This window comes from Oryx dammah, unplaced genomic scaffold (assembly GCF_014754425.2).
Source record: "Oryx dammah isolate SB20612 unplaced genomic scaffold, SCBI_Odam_1.1 HiC_scaffold_3, whole genome shotgun sequence".
Lineage (NCBI taxonomy): Eukaryota > Metazoa > Chordata > Mammalia > Artiodactyla > Bovidae > Oryx > Oryx dammah.
The window spans coordinates 82800067-82817086 of record NW_024070187.1 but is presented as its reverse complement, the minus strand read 5'-3'; the positions used below and the strand labels follow the sequence as shown (position 1 = coordinate 82817086).

The 17020-nt window shown below is 37.3% G+C and overlaps 1 protein-coding gene and 1 long non-coding RNA gene across 2 annotated transcripts in view; one reads left to right on the top strand and one right to left on the bottom strand.

The window, feature by feature from the left end:
• LOC120862179 (transmembrane protease serine 11C-like) overlaps window positions 1-17020 on the top strand; it is a 66129-nt gene that overhangs the window by 16835 nt on the left and 32274 nt on the right. Inside the window, exon 4 of the mRNA XM_040238295.1 lies at window positions 15804-15871. Within this exon, the coding sequence (XP_040094229.1) occupies window positions 15804-15871 (68 nt within the window). The remainder of the gene's footprint in view (window positions 1-15803; window positions 15872-17020) is intronic.
• LOC120862182 lies at window positions 11085-16401 on the bottom strand. The gene is made up of 3 exons (XR_005720710.1): window positions 16251-16401; window positions 13818-13999; window positions 11085-12585 (listed from the first exon to the last, which is right to left on the bottom strand). It is a non-coding gene; the product is annotated as an uncharacterized LOC120862182 (long non-coding RNA).

Sequence of the window (17020 nt, the reverse complement as noted above, 5' to 3'; positions counted from 1 at the left end):
CATAATCTTAGCAGAAGTTCTATTAATCTGTAAGCCCTTAGAATTAGAATAAGGGCTAAAGTGAGTACCATTAATAGATAATAAGTATATAACAAAGCTAATGTATAACTTTAAAATAACTCCAAATATGCCTATACTAAGAAATTCACCTTTTATGCTATAAATTCAAATCAAGATATTCAAATAAATTAACCTATGTTTACTTCACAAATGAATATTCCAAAACTATCAGTCTGATCTATTGTTATATCATCTTGGTTAATCAAACATGAAGATGTCCTGACATCTTGTTTCAGGCTTCTTTTGCAGCCCTCATTCCCAGTGTCTAACTACCTGTATTAAGACAATCACCAAATATTTCTCATACTTTTTTCATTTACATGGGTCAGGATGCCTACTTTTACATGCCTTTCTCTCTATTTTCATTTAATCCAATGTTCTTTGTATTATAAGTGTTACCATATACACAACATCCGTAAGTACAACACTAGTGATAACCAAATGGAGATAGAATGTACCAAATGGAATTCTGAACATTCATCACACTTAGCTATTAGTCACAATTACAACGTACACAGCCTGTTTTTCTTCTGATTTCCACTAAATAATTCTTGTGATGATTCACTCTAAGAGAAGAAAAGGAATAAAGAGAGATGTTGCTTTATTATGAATGACAGTCTTTAATTTTTTACTACTGAGAATAAATGTTCCTTCATACAGAACATTTTCATGTTTTAAATATATGGTTTTCCAGTGGGAAACTTGAGAAATATCTGTAATTTCTTACTTTTTGTAGCTCCCCAGCAGATATAATGCCCCACTATAGTGAATATAAATTCCAAAATTTAGGAGTGAGGCAGTACCTTAACAACAAAAATTAGCTTTACTAATTGTCAGTACTGGTCTAAGCACTTTACATATTAACTTATTTAATTCTCCTGGCATTCTCATTTTCTGTATGAAGAAACTGAGGCACAAAGAGGTTATTTTACCTAAAGTTATACTGCAATACCTGCATCTTCTTTATGATGTATTGCCCTATAATTAATGAGCATGTGAACATTATAAAATTTCAAGTGCACTTCAGATTACATCACATTTCATATGACCAGTCATATATTCCAAAATGTTTAAGCAACTCCCATGTAGTTTTCACATATAAATGCAGTGGATTATAGATGACCAAAATGATACCTGGTATGTGTAAGGTATCTAAGATGATCCATAAGAAACAGATCAGCCAAACTTATACATCAAACCACTTACCAGAGTATCCAAGAGCAGAGAGCATCTTTGGTCATTATATAACTATAGCATTTGTCAAATAACAAATATTCAGCTGAGCTAACCTAAACCTGGTGTGAGCATATACACCTTTATGCTTATGACTCTTCTTGCAGTCTACCAAATGACAGATTATCTATGGAATTCATCAGACTTAGAAGTATGTGATTTTTAAAAGGTAACAAAGTGAAGGATAATATTCAGGATTTCTGTTCCGTCTAATACAGATTAGAAATGTCTCAGGTTGAGTAAAAATTGGGTTAGTGTTTATTCAGTTTCATGCCCCTCAAAACTTATCAGAAAAGTTTTGTGTACTCTACAGTATAAGCTACTGAGAAAAGTGTTAATCTGATACATTAAATGAAAATCATTGTGCATTAAGTTTCTAACATGAAGGAACTCAGAAGATCCAAGGTTTATCAAAAATGCAACCAATATTACAGAGACATTATTCATATTTCAAATGGTATGAAGAAAACTTACAAAACTTACTGATGGACTAGCTTTCTTTCATACAATTGGAACATAAGGAAAGAAGAAATAAATATTAGATGCTCAGGGCAGGATGTCTGCAGACATGGTTGCAGGGGCAGGGGTTGATAATGCCCACTAACATAAGTTAGTGAGAAACTAAGCAAGTTTCTGAAACTTGTCATTTGGTTTCAGGTCAAATACCTAACAACCCTTTTCCTACAGGGTGTGCCAAGAGTCTGAGCCTCTTAAAAATAGGAATTATATGACTGTTACTGGGGAAACTCTCATAAATACACCCCAAGCCTAAAGTTACTATTCGCTCAAAGGATGGTTCTACATCATCCAGCTATACACACCTTGTTAAACAAATATTATATGCTAAGGGTGGGTGTCTGAGTTCATTCTGAAGCAATTTTTTAAAGGATCATTTCAGTTCAGTTCAGTCACTCAGTCATGTCCGACTCTGCAACCCCATGAATCGCAGCACTCCAGGCCTCCCTGTCCATCACCAACTCCCGGAGTTCACTCAAACTCATGTCCATCAAGTCGGTGATGCCATCCAGCCATCTCATCCTCTGTCGTCCCCTTTTCCTCCTGCCCCTAATCCCTCCCAGCATCAGAGTCTTTTCCAATGAGTTAACTGTTCACATGAGGTGGCCAAAGTACTGGAGTTTCAGCTTTAGCATCATTCCTTCCAAAGAACACCCAGGACTGATCTCCTTTAGAATGGACTGGTTGGATCTCCTTGCAGTCCAAGGGACTCTCAAGAGTCTTCTCCAACACCACAGTTCAAAAGCATCAATTCTTCTGTGCTCAGTTTTCTTCACAGTCCAACTCTCACATCCATACATGACTACTGGAAAAATTAGTAGGCATCATTTCTGATCTTGATTCTAGTCTCTTTCCATGGTTTTAATTCATGGTATTCCCATTCTCAGACTCACCTAGCCACCATATATTAAGGTCAATTTTGACCCCTCCTTTGCCATTATCTAACCATTCACCAAATTTTATTACTTATTCCTTCAAAGTGTTTCTAGCCTAACTTCCAAAGCAAAATTGCTGAATAATAGTGAGAATTTATCCCTCTCTCTCCTCAAATTTCACTAAAATGACAGAAAACAAAAAGAACAATGTGTCTTATAATGACAGAAATGTTGCCACCAAAAGAGTGAGGAGTTTTGGGAAGATAAAAACTAGAGATTTGCAAAGAGCAAAATCTCAGCATAACAGTTGCTGACAAATAACTCCCTGGAGGTAAAAATACTGGTATCCAAGAAAGTGAGTTTTCCAACAAAAACTTGGAATAACCTTGAGATCAGAGAAATCAAAGATTATGAAAGAAAGTCACAGTGAATAACTAATTAATCAATTTAAGGTATTAAGTATTTCTACAGGAAATAATATATTGTAAATTAATTAAAGGACTGAATCAAATATTCTACTAGAAGTCTATTCCAATGCAATTAGAAAAAGGAAAGGAAGTAATATATGTACATTGAAAAGAATGAAGGAAAATGCTGGGGTCCAGCCTCGGTGGATCCAGGATAATTTGAAGCGGGGACGGTGTCAGCAATCTGATAAGATTATTTATTCAGAGATATAAAGAGAGATTAGGGAAGAATAATGTAGTGGATAAAATAATAGAGAAAAGAGGCTGTATTTCCTTGGTTTACACAAGAAGCCGATAAAGTCTCAAGACAAGAGACTTGCACCATCTACGTGAGGCCGCAGAAGGAGTGGAGACGCAAAGCGCCTCCCCGTTCAGGTCTTAGAAGCCCAGGCAAAATTAGTAGACACTGCAAGCCTCTGTGTTCCAGACTGGAATTCAGCCTGAAAAGGAGAGCGAGAGAAAAGACGACACGGGGAAACCAGTCTTTCCAGGAACTGGTCCAACTCTTTATTTTTCAGGAAAGCTCTTATACTTCAGGTTATACATAGAAATCAATGGATAATACAAAGTCATGCGGGGTCAACAGGCCTGAACTTTATCGAGACCAGGCACTCTTTATGCATGCATACAAAGGTCTTAGGTAGTTTTACATCATCTTCTGGCCAGGGGGCCTGCTAACATTTTATGACCCTTTCTTTCTGATAATGGTCAGTCAACCAGAAAACTTATTTTTTCCAAGGGTGATTTTTCTTAAACCAGGCGCCAACCTCCGAAGGCACCAGATAAAGTTGCATTCCTATAGGGCAAAGGTGCAGTGGGCTGTAATCAAGAAAAAAATTTACTAGCCTAAGGTCTAAGGTGATTAATGTCAAAGATTACTACTTATTTTTCCCATATGCCAGTTATATCAATTAATGTATACAAGGGACAAGGGCTATGGAGACTTAGCAGCAAATATTGGCTCAACAATGAAACCCTCTACTGGTATATTTCTAACAACCCACTAATAATTTCTAACTTCTCAAAAGATTCTGTATTTGGAAAGTTCAAAACATCTCGTGCCTCTCACAGTTGGGAGGCTGTGAACAATTACGTGTGGTTGTAAGAGGCCAGACAAACTTGTCAGGTAGGCTAGAGAGCCATCAGAGGAGTTTTTGGACTGAAACACTCTTGTTACACCCAGGAGACTTATTAACTGGAGCTCCAAGTTAACTCCTTTCAGAGGAAGGTGGTGGGGGACAGCCCCATGTAATGTCAGAAGAGTAGGTGGAAAGCATAACGCAGTAAAGCAGGCAGACTCTGGTTTGGGGGGTAGATGCTCGAGAAAATCCAGGGGGACCCCTGAGGCCTGATCCCACCTTTGCATTTGTCAGGCCCCCTTCCTCATGACCTTTGCCACAGGCAGAATTCCCCATGCTGGCTCCCGGCAGGAAAAGGTCATTATTTACTGATAATGTTGTTGTTAAAACACTAAGTCATGTCCAACTCTTCTGAGACACCGTGGAATATAGCCCACCAGCCTCCGCTATCCATGAGTTTTCCTAGGCAAGAATACTGGAGGGGTTACCATTTCTTTCTCCAGGGGATCTTCCTGACCTAGGGATTGAACCCATGTCTCCTGCCTTAGCAAGCAGATCCTTTACCGTTAAGCTACCAGGGAAGCCTACTGACAGTATTCTGTATACTTAAAATACTCAAAAGACTTAGTTGAAAAATTATTAGAATCAACAGTAGAGTTTTGTAAGGTGGCCAATTACCAGACCAAAATATAAAAAATAATATTTTTCTTAATTACCAAAAGTAACAAAATATAAACATTATTTTTAAACTCCACTTAATAGCAACAAAATCTATATGATATACATGAATGAAACTAACACAAATTATAAACAGTCTATATGAATAAAAATATGAAATCTTGTTAAACAATATAAAAGAATAAATAAGGGGAAAAACATGTAACTTTATTTTAATTATGTCAATCCTTTGCAAATTAATCACAAATTCAGTACAATCCTTTATGATAAAGATGTTATTTCAAATTCAGTATTGTTAAGACAATCAGCTAGCCATCTGGAAAATATAGGAAGTAATATTGCTTGCATTTCTGGCATAATTACTCTATTACATAAGTAGTTAGCTTGGGCAAGATTCTGTTTAGTTATTTGAAGAACAGGACCAATTAAGATTAAGGTGGTTTATAGATTTAAATTCCATGAATCTGTAGATTTATTACTATCAATTCTAGGATGCTATTATCTAACCACTCCAACTCAAAATGTTGTCTCCCATCTCTGAATATCTACAGAAATCACAATCTGTGGTATGAATTTTGTCACTGTGTCTTTACTTAGCAGCTACAGGTATGCTCCCTGTACAATTGCCCCAAACTTTCCCTCATATTCAAAAAATATTTGGGGAAATAGGAGAATAAAAAGTCAAGGGGAAGGGGGTTAGGAAGGAGTGAGAGAAGAAAAGTGACGAAATAGCTCAGGTATATCAGCAGAAATATTTCTGCAGCCTAGGAGAGCTAACAACAGGTGCATTATTCTGAGCATATAAGTAGTTGCATTATTTCCTCTTTTCATAGGATTTACTTTTGTGGCTCATTTGGTAAAAAATCCACCAGCAATGCAGGAGACCTAGGTTCCATCCTTAGGTTGGGAAGATCCCCTGGAGAAAGGAAAGGCTACCCACTCCAGTATTCTGGCCTGGAGAATTCCATGGACTAAGTCCACGGGGTAGCAAAGAGTCAGACACAACTGAGCGACTTTCACTTTCTTTTCTACAGGAAACAAGATACTGCTCTTCCAGAGAGCAGTACAGTATTTCAGGTCCGTTCTTCAGTGATATCAGTAGCTAGCTCACACACTCTCATCTAAAAAGGTTGCTCTTGACTCTGTTCTCCTCCAGCAACAGTTTCCTGCTCCCCTTCTCAGTAAAATTTTGTTGAAAAAATTAGATTTCTGTGCTGTTTCCACCTCCTTGTCACCTGATCTCACTTTAACCCTGTCCAGTTAGAATTTCTTTCTCTCTACCCCATTCAATTATTCTTATAGAGGTCACCAAAGACCTCACTGTTGCCAAATCTGATGGTCACTTCTTACTTGAGCTTAGCCCCATATTATCTTCTTCCTTCTTCCTTTTCTCTTTTTGGTGTCTAAGACACTTCCTTCATTTTTCCTTCTTCTTCACTATCTGCCTTTCCCAGCTGCCTTGGGTGGTTCCTTATCATCTATAGGGTTTCCCAGGTGGCGCTAGTGGTAAAGAACCCACCTGCCAGTGTAGGAGATCTAAGGGATGTGAGTTCAACCCCTGGGTTGGGAAGATCCCCTGGAGGAGGGCATGACAACTCATTCCAGTATTCTTGCCTGGAGAATCTCATGGGCAGAGGAGCTTGGTGGGCTACAGTCCCTAGGGTGGCAAAGAACTGGACATAACTGAAGTAACTCACCATGCATTTAGATCTCTAAATATAGGTGATCCCCTCTGCATTTTCCAGAGAATCCCCACCTCCTCCCTTCTCTTTCTTACCTCTTCCTTTCATCTTCTCCTTTCTTCTCTATCTGTACTCCCTCTAACTTCCTCATCCAAACTTTAAAAACCAACAACATTGATGACTCCAAAAAGGGAACTCTATATCTTTACCCCAAGACCTGTTTCTCCTCCTGCCTTACACTTCTTGGTAAATAACACCAAAATCAACCCACCTGCTCAACCTAAACACTTAACAAAGAAACACTTTTCTCAATCAACAAATTAGTACATTCTATTGACTCCATCACCAAAATATAACTTTATCTATTTTTCTCCTTAATTGCAGCCCCTATTATTTTTCTTGCCTAAACCCCTACACTTGCCTCCTAACTGGCTTCTTTGCCTTCACCTAATCCTACAATCTATCGTTCACACAGGAGCTAAAGGGATCCTTTAAAAATGAAAATCAAATCACGTCACTTACCAGCTTTAAAACCTCCAAAGATGTTCAAGTTCATTCATATTTATATAAAGATGTAAACATAAAAAATAAAATGAAAACTTATGCAAGTGGAAGGATAGGGTAAAACACATAAATGGATTTTTTTTTAATTCAATCTTCCTTTTGCTTTTTTCCTATTTTTTCCCACTCCTTCCTCTCCCTCTACATACATCCCCAAACTCTACCTCTAAGTAATTCATATTGACAAAATGGTATATATCCTTTCTTATTCTCCTCCTTGATTAATTAGCCTACATAGAAAAGAAAATCCACAGGAGTATTTAAAAGTATTTTACTGAAGAGGGTTTATATTATACACAATCTTCTGAAATTTGTTTGCTTTTCTGAGCAATATCTCACAGATACTCTACAAGGCAATGTAAAGGTTTAACCTATTCTTTTCTATGACTGCATAATATTCCTCAGTATGGATGTAGCACAATATATTCAATTTTTCCTGTATTTTTAGTTATTTACTTTGTTTCCAGGTTTTGACTAATATAACCAACATTGCAAAAATGTCCTTGTATATACATCCTTATATTTATATACATTCGATAGGTTTCTAGATTGAGATTTCTTAATCAGATGAGAATTTTTAATTTTAAGAAACATTGCCAGATTGTTTTCCAAACAGTTGAAATAATTCACACTTCCACTAGTTGTGTATTTGAGTACTCTTCCTCTACCACCCCCTGCCCCCCAGCAACAGGTACACAGTTTTAACTTTGTGCTCATTTGATAAGTATATGCTATTGTTAATTTAATTTGCATTTTCTCTAACTAGTAATGAGATTGAGAATTTTTTTCTCTACATAGTGACCATTTGGGCTTACTCATGTGTGAATTTCCTGTTACTTTCTTTGCCCAGTTTTTCTATTGTGTCGTTTGCTTATCCTTGTTAATCTGTAAATATCTCTGTAAATTATAGATGTTAAAACTTTCTTTACTATTCACATGAAAATATCTTCCCAAATGTACTTTTTACCATCTGACTATTTATGTGGTCTTATGTTGACCTTATTTTAATTTTTTGAATTTTTGGTCTTGATTCAAATGGACTTCACAGCCCATGAAAAGAAGTGTATCCAATTTCCTTGGGAGTTTTTCCCCCTATTTTTAAGTCTTTATCCACACAGAAATAATTTAGTACAAGGTGATTCTCAGTCACTTCAGTCGTGTCTGACACTTGGTGACCCCGTGGACTGTAGCCCACCAGGCTCCTCTGTCCATGGTATTCTCCAGACAAGAATACTAGAGTGGGTTGCCATTTCCTCTTCCAGAATTAGTATAAGGTAGGAGCCCAAATGTATTTTTTTCCAAGTATAGAGAGCCAGTTGAGTTGGCAGTATTTATTAAATAATTCAACCTATCCCTGTGATTTAAAATGCTAACTCTGTATGCAAGACAGCAAAAGAGACACAGATGTATAGAACAGAGTTTGTACTCTGTGGGAGAGGGAGAGGATGGGATGATTTGGGAGAATGGCATTGAAACATGTATAACATCATGTAAGAAATGAATCACCAGTCTAGGTTTGATGCAGGATACAGGATGCTTGGGGCTGGTGCACTGGGATGACCCAGGGAGATGGTACGTGGAGGGAGGTGGGAGGGGGGTTCAGGATGGGGAACTCATGTACACCCATGGCGGATTCATGTTGATGTATGGCAAAACAAATACAGTATTGTAAAGTAAAATAAAGTAAAAAAATAAACAAATAAAATGCTACCCTTTCATAAGGAGAAGCACAACATTCTTCCTTCGCCAAAACAACTAGTGTTTCCACTGCTTCATTTAAAAAAAAAAATTCTACAGAACTAAGTGTAAGAAAGAGGCAGGAGAGATTTATTTGCCAGGCTCTATACCTAATCCTGGGTTTCCCCAATGGCTCAGTGGTAAAGAACTCACCTGCAATGCAGAAGATAAAGGAGACAGGTTCTATCCCTGGGTCAAAAGATTCCCTGGAGGAGGGCATGGCAATACACTGCAGTATTCTTGCCTGGAGAATCCCATGGACAGAGGAAACTGGCAGGCTATAGTTCATAGGGTCATAAAGAGTTGGGCATGACTGAAGGGACTGAGCAGGCACACATACCTAATCCTACTTCTCTATAGGATTCTCCAGAACCCAACAAGATGGTCTTCTAGCACTTTTGTTTCAACTGGGATCTGTGTGCTGAACCAAATCAAATTTCCTTCTACTTCATATTTTGTATGTATCTCTGTGTGTTTATTTCTTTATTGCTCTACATCTTTGCCTTTTGACCTTTTGGTATTTGCTCTTAACTTTGTCATCCCGTATCGGATATTTGATATGTGTTTTCAAGTTCTACACTCTGGCTTTCCAGTTCTCACCCTTTAGTTTTATTTCAGTCAGTTTAGTTCCCTTCAGTCGCTCAGTCATGTCTGACTCTTTGCGACCCCATGAATTGCAGCATGCCAGGCCTCCCTGTCCATCACCAACTCCCGGAGTTCACTCAGACTCACGTCCATCGAGTCCGTGATGCCATCCAGCCATCTCATCCTCTGTCGTCCTCTTCTCCTCCTGCCTCCAATCCCTCCCAGCATCAGAGTCTTTTCCAATGAGTCAACCTTCGCATGAGGTGGCCAAAGTACTGGAGTTTCAGCTTCAGCATCATTTCTTCCAAAGAACACACAAGGCTGATCTCCTTTAGAATAGACTGGTTGAATCTCCTTGCAGTCCAAGGGACTCTCAAGAGTCTTCTCCAACAACACAGTTCAAAAGCATGACTTCGTTGGCGCTCAGCTTTCTTCACAGTCCAACTCTCACATCCATACATGACCACTGGAAAAACCCTAGCCTTGACTAGACAGACCTTAGTTGGCAAAGTAATGTCTCTGCTTTTGAATATGCTATCTAGGTTGGTCATAACTTTCCTTCCAAGGAGTAAGCGTCTTAATTTCATGGCTGCAATCACCATCTGCAGTGATTTTAACCAGCCCTTATACAGCTTTTTTTTTTTTTTAGAACAGTGTCTGTCACTGTTCTAAGCATAGTCATCATAACAACTCATAAGCTACATATAATTACAAGCCCCGTTCACAAAATGCTTGAAGTATGAAATATTGCCAACACCTGCAGTGAATCTCATCCAAGTCTTACGGCATCCAGTGTAATTACTGGAAGACAGTCACCAACCACATAAGCATGGAGTGGTCACATGACTGACCTTAACTGTTTAATCTGTAGCCCCTCCAGAGGTGAAACTGATATACCAGAGCCCCAGGCAAACAAAAGCAAGCATCCCTCACAGATCACTGTGTTAACTTGAAGACTGCTGCTGCTGCTGCTACAGCTAAGTCGCTCCAGTCATGTCCGACTCTGTGCAACCCCATAGATGGCAGCCTAACAGGCTCCACCATCCCTGGGATTCTCCAGACAAGAACACTGGAGTGGGTTGCCATTTCCTTCTCCAATGCATGAAAGTGAAAAGTGAAAATGAAGTCGCTTAGTTGTGTCCAACCCTTAGCGACCCCATGGACTGCAGCCTACCAGGCTACTCCGTCCATGAGAGTTTCCAGACAAGAGTACTAGAGTGGGTTGCCATTGCCTTCTCCCAAAGCCTCAGGTTTACAAGACACTTCTCAGGCAAGATAATCCAAGGTTCAAATGTTATCTCTCAGAAGTCGCACACAGGTCTCTCTTTTCCTTTGGAATGAATGTATAAAGTTCCTATGCCTACTGAGTTAACTCTTTACTGAACAGATAGCTTCTAGAGTTTATGCATCTCATAAGAAAATTAACACTGTTAAATGAGGGCGAGGGTCAGGGCCCTAAAATGATGATGAATGTATCATGAACATCAACACTGGAAGTATGGGGCAGAGGAGGATAAATTAGTCTTGGTATTATGGAATCAGAATCCAGTGTGTTGGAAAATTTTTCCAAATTGGACATGCAAAATATTTTAAAGGTTTCAGTTCTTTCTCTTTTTTTAGATGTAACTGACATTTAACGCTTTCAACATTTTGTTGGTTCCAGGTGCATAACATAATTCCATGTATATACATATTGTGAAATGATCACCACAATAGGTCTGTTTAAGATCCATCAGTATTTACACATATTTCAGTAAATGGTCAAATGGAAGTTCCCTTGTACTGGGAACATATTTGATAAGGTAGTATATAAAATCATAAATATACATCACATTTTTTCTTTTATAATGGAAATCATACAAAATAAACTATATAAGAATCTCTGTGTTTTAGAACTCAAACCTGTGGTCCTTAAACAGTGAGTACACAGGTACAAACATGAAATAAACCTAGATCTTCCCTAATTTAAACTACATTTTTCTAAATAAAATTTTAATGTTAATTTGAAAAATAAATAAAATAAAATGCCATCCTTGTTGTATCCTAAGTCCCTATATAACCTCGGACCTATTTTTGGATTCTATATTGAGTGCCACATTAATTGTATACCATCTCTTTCTCATAGCTTCTTTTCAACAGTCTTTTATCCCTTTATTTACAAGTATGATTCTTTTAAAATAATCGATAATTAGGCTTTAATTTTGAATGCAATTTGATAGATTCTTTAATAACAAAGTTTTATCTATTCTCATTAATTGTAGCAGGTAGTATACCTGATTTCATTTCTTCAGTTGGCTTTAAGTAAATAATGTACTTTTTTAGTTTCTTTTCCTTATTCTTGCTGATTTTCATTGGTTTTCATTCTATGTTTTTCTTCTTGAAAATTTCAATGTACTTAATTAATAGTTACCTTTCCTAAAATGAGTTTTATTTATTTGTCTGTTATTTAAACAATTATTAGCCCTATCGACGTTATTTTCCTTACCTAAACCCTAATCCAAGAATAGGAGGCCTTCGACATACTTTCACATTTCTTCTCTCTTCACATTCCTATTCCCCACTGATAGGGCTTTGAAGCATTGTTTCCTCTCTTCTTCTGCCCTCCTTTCCTATTCCTAATAAGCAGGTTTGCCGAGATAGCACTGCAACTGCTGAAGTATCGTTAGCCTGTTTCTTACAGTACACTGTCTCTGCTACAAGCATTTCAATTTTACATTCATTGTATTTCACATACACCCCTCAGGTTTCATTGCTCGATTTGTTCCCTCTCCTCTTCATCTCCCCCTCTATAAAGACTCCAATTCTAGTTTAGATTTTGCTTCCCTAGAAATCTTAGTCATATATTTTTCTCTATTGAGATATGTGAATGCTATGCTACAGAATTTTCAAGTATCCATAGGTATCTTTCTTTTACTCTAAAGAGAGATTATGTCCTGATTGGGAATAGGATTGTTGAATTGTCAGTTTTTTCTCTCAGGTATGAGGCTATTATTCCACCAGCTTCCATCTTCAAATGTTACAAACAAAATTGATTCTATTTCTTCTATTAATATATTTTAACTGTCGCAATGACAAGGAAGAAAAGAGGAATGAGTTGTTTTCCTTCCTTTTCCTGAGATCAAAGAAAATAAAGAGAACAGTGAGCAGGTCTGAACATTCCTAGTTTGTTTACTTATTTATTTATTTTACTTTAACTTCTCCTAATTTTGCATGTCTGTAACTAAGTTTGCTTTTCTGCCTCCTAACTTTGCAGGAGCTATATTCACACCTATTTTCCTTTGACTCTGCTAAATACAGCCTGTATCTGCTGTTTACCCTTACAACACCCATCCTCTTGGAGAAGGCAATGGCAGTCCACTCCAGTATTCTCGCCTGGAAAATCCCATGGACGGAGGAGCCTGGTGGGCTGCCGTCCATGGGATCACTAAGAGTCAGACACGACTGGGTGACTTTACTTTCACTTTTCACTTTCATGCATTGGAGCAGGAAATGGCAACCCACTCCAGTGTTCTTGCCTGGAGAATCCCAGCAATGAGGGAGCCTGGTGGGCTGCCGTCTATGGGGTCGCACAGAGTCGGACACCACTGAAGCGACTTAGCAGCAGCACCCATCCTCTTACAGTTACATATCAGAAAGTAGGCCACAGAACCACTGAACTACCAGACTCAATTACTGGGTTACTGACACCAGCCTATGACTCTTTTTGACAAGATCCTAACACCTTTGTTGCTCATCACTGACTCCTGACTGTGAGCCTTCAACTGATATAAGCCCCTAGACTCCTTATGGAGGGGGGCACAGTTGTTGAGGCATGAGCTTACTGTATTCCCCTCTCAGCCAGCTGAGAATTAAAGCCACTTTTTATTTCCTACAAACCCTGTCTCCGTATTTTTTTATTCAGCTTCAGTGGGCAGAGAAGCCAAGATTTTGGCCAACAATATAACTTCAATATTGAAGTTGGTAGAAGTGTTTCTTTGTGTCTAAAATTTGAAAATATTCCTCTGATATATCAAATCTGCCTGAAACTCAGTCTGTCTCTTTGAATATGCAGATTTTGATCATTCTTTAATTCAGAACCTCTTTGTCCTACTACTTATATTACTATAATTTTTTCTCTCTTCAAGATTCTATTATTCATAACTGCTTTTGGAATAGTGATCTAAGTGTTTTGTTTTGTTTCTCTTTGTTTTCTTCTTTTTAAATTTTACTATTTAGAGTATATATTATTTTTGGCCTTTTAGGCCATGAATTTGTATCTCAAGAATGACACTCATCTTTTTAAATTGACTCACTAAATATTGAAAAGTGTGTTTCTTAACACTATATTGTCTTTTTTTAACCTACCTGAATGTTGGCATGAGTGCTTTTTTTGTCATTGTTGTTTAGGTTGCTGTTTCCTCTAGAAGTTCTGTTTTCATGAGACCTAATCTGTTATTTCCTTTCTCTGGCTTCTGGGTTTCCTTATTTGTGTTATCATTTTTCCTTGTTGGTGTATTCAGGCCACTGCCTTGTTATTGGAGACAATCCTACAAGATAGAAGGTGAATGTTCTTAAATCCTGTAGGCTGAAGTTGAGGCAACAGGCCTCCTGCCTCACCAAGGACCCAGGAGGAAGTCTTCCAGCTTCCCACTTTCTACCCAGTACTCTCCCAGTATCAAGAGCAAAAAAGCTCCAGCCCCCTTTGCAGTTCCTTCATGACCTCTGTTGGTCCATGGAAACACAGTCTCATGGTCCAGTGTCAAACTTATCCCTGGATATTCACAAACCTCTGTCAGCCAGGATCTTCCCAGGGCCTGTTATGATTCTGTCCTTGCACAGGACTCAGATTATTCTCTAGGTTCTTCCCTGACCCATGGAAAACAGTTTCTCATCACCTTTCTGTTTGTAGGACTTCTATAAAACTCAATCCCACCTGCCCCCTAGGAGTGGCAGATTGGAATAGAGAATTGAAGAAAAATACAGGATAGTTTAGTTACCATGTTGTCAGGATTCTTCCATTCATTATATTTAGGAATAACATCCAAATTTATTACCAAATCCAAATTTATCCAAATAGGCTCTTTGTAATGGCATTGCTATTTACCAGGGCAACCTCAACTTAGACACTCTCCCTTACTCACTTTACTTGAGTCACAACAACTTTACTTTTCTCCCTCAAATACTAATCTCATTTTTATCTGGAATTATATCACCTGCTGTTCACTCCATCTAGAATATTCTTCTCCCCTTGATTATCAACTTTGCATCTTTCAGGTCTCAATCAAATGTCTTAAAAAGGATCTTATTTTATCATTCGAACAATTTCCCCTGAATCACTCCATTATGTTATTTTTCATTTTCAATATCACCTAACACTATCTCAAGTTATCATATTTATATATTTATTTCTTTGTATGCTTATTATCTCTCTCCTTCATTGAATCTCCTAGAAAGTATGGATCTATCTAATTAATTAGTACTTTTATTTCAGTAGATATTATTGAATAAATGAATACTTTCAATTGCTTTGGAGCCAGAGAAAAAAGATATATTAAATCTCTGCAATTCCAATAATAAGTGACTGTTTTTGAAGCAATATCTTTGTCAAAATAAAAGCTATGAACAGTGCAAATTTTGTCTTGTACTCTGTGAAGATCCTGTTGTAATAAATTATCCATTAGGTTAAATCCAGAACAGCTGAGAAAATGACTCTTGCATAAAATTTCTCTGAGAGATTTCCATGTATACTGCTTTGAACCTACCAGTAGCACATAACTGAAAGATCAGGGAAAATGGTTTGCAGTCCAGATGTGAAGAAAGAACTTCCATAGTACAAAAATAAATTAGAAACATTTCCTCCTGGGGACACCTGTTTAGTGGCATTGATGTTCACCAAAAGTCTGAACATGGAAGATAAGCTCTATCAGGTGAACCTTTGAATTTACTTCTCCAAAATAAGAGAAAAATATTCTTTCCTTTCATATTGTTAGGAAGGAAGCAAATTTTTTACCTCACTTTGTCACACAATTTATTGATTTAAGAATATTTGTGAATTAGTTGAGCCAGTATAAAGGTAATTTAAAAAATACATATTTAACACACATTGCATCTCTTTTTAAAATGAGATCCAGAGAAATTTGAACACTATGTATTTGATGATATTAAGTAATTATTTAATTCCTAGGATATGGGTAGTAGTAAAATTAAACTGTTTTGGTCATTTATTGATATTTGGTGACACTGACTGATGGGTATGTCAGGTTCATTTTTCTTTCTATACTTTCACATATATTTGAAGTTCTCTACAATGAAAATTAAAAAATAAGTCATTATTCATATTACTTTTAACAGATAAATGAAACATTTCATGGATCCAGACTGAGAAGACAGTATGTCACATCCCATGTTGTCCAAGTAAGGTATGTAAAACAGCCTGAAAAGCACAAAAAATAAAATTTTCCTTTGCCTTCATATCTTATATTTAATAGAATGTCTTTGTATAGTATATAATCAAAAGTTTAAATCTAAGGCTTCAAAATCACTAGCAGTTTCAAATGTAAAAAATATATTCAAGGTCTGCTGGAAAATTATTAAGCCAGAACCAAGAGTTCCAGCTCATGGAGAGTATCAGGTAAGGGTTAAATGGATTTGTTTTTCATTTAAAGGCACAACGCCAAAGAGCAAATTTAAAATGAGATGATTATTTCAATATAAGAAAGAACAGATAAGATAAGAGAACCAGGTATAAAATGTCTGACACAGGAGTAGCTAATATCTCAAAAATATATATCATCTTACCTGATATGACCTGGCTTCTCTCTGACTTCATCTCATAACCTCATCCTCATATAACACTTGATATCCACGCAGATCTGCTGTTATTCCTCCAATAAACATGCCAACATTGTTCCCATCACAGGGTTGTCAAAGCACAAATTACACCAGACAAAACTGAACAGACAAGGAAGACAATGTTCAAGTCTTTTGCAACAGAGAAGAGAAGCCAGAACTGTTTTACCTTCCCTGAAACAAAGCACCATAGGGTTTTTAAAGGCTGGGGTGAGAAAGAGACCTTAGGCCATCTGTGTTTGTGATTGGCTTTGCCCAAAGAAAAGTAAACTTTTCACATATTCACAGTAAGAGAACTTGACCCAGTCTTGCAATTGTGCCTCCATCAATAAAGAAAAAAAAAACTATAAATGATTCTCTCATCTTTACCTGTTACATTTCATTTCATTATTTGCTATTGGCTCTTCTTACAAGGTCCATAGTGCATTTATGAAACATAGATACATTTATGTTAGTAAATAATTGTCCCATAACATTCTGAGATTTTTCAAAACACCTCCATATATATTATCTTATGTCGTGTTTACAATAACCAGTAAATGGCATTATCATCCCCATTATAGAGATGGAGAAGGAAACAGCAACCCAGTCCAGTATTCTTGCCTGGAAAAGGCAAGAATAGTCCTCTATCTCCAAAGACAGAGGAGCCAGGCAGGCTACAGTCCATAGAGTTACAAAGAGTCAGACACAACTGAACGACGGAGCATACACTCATTATA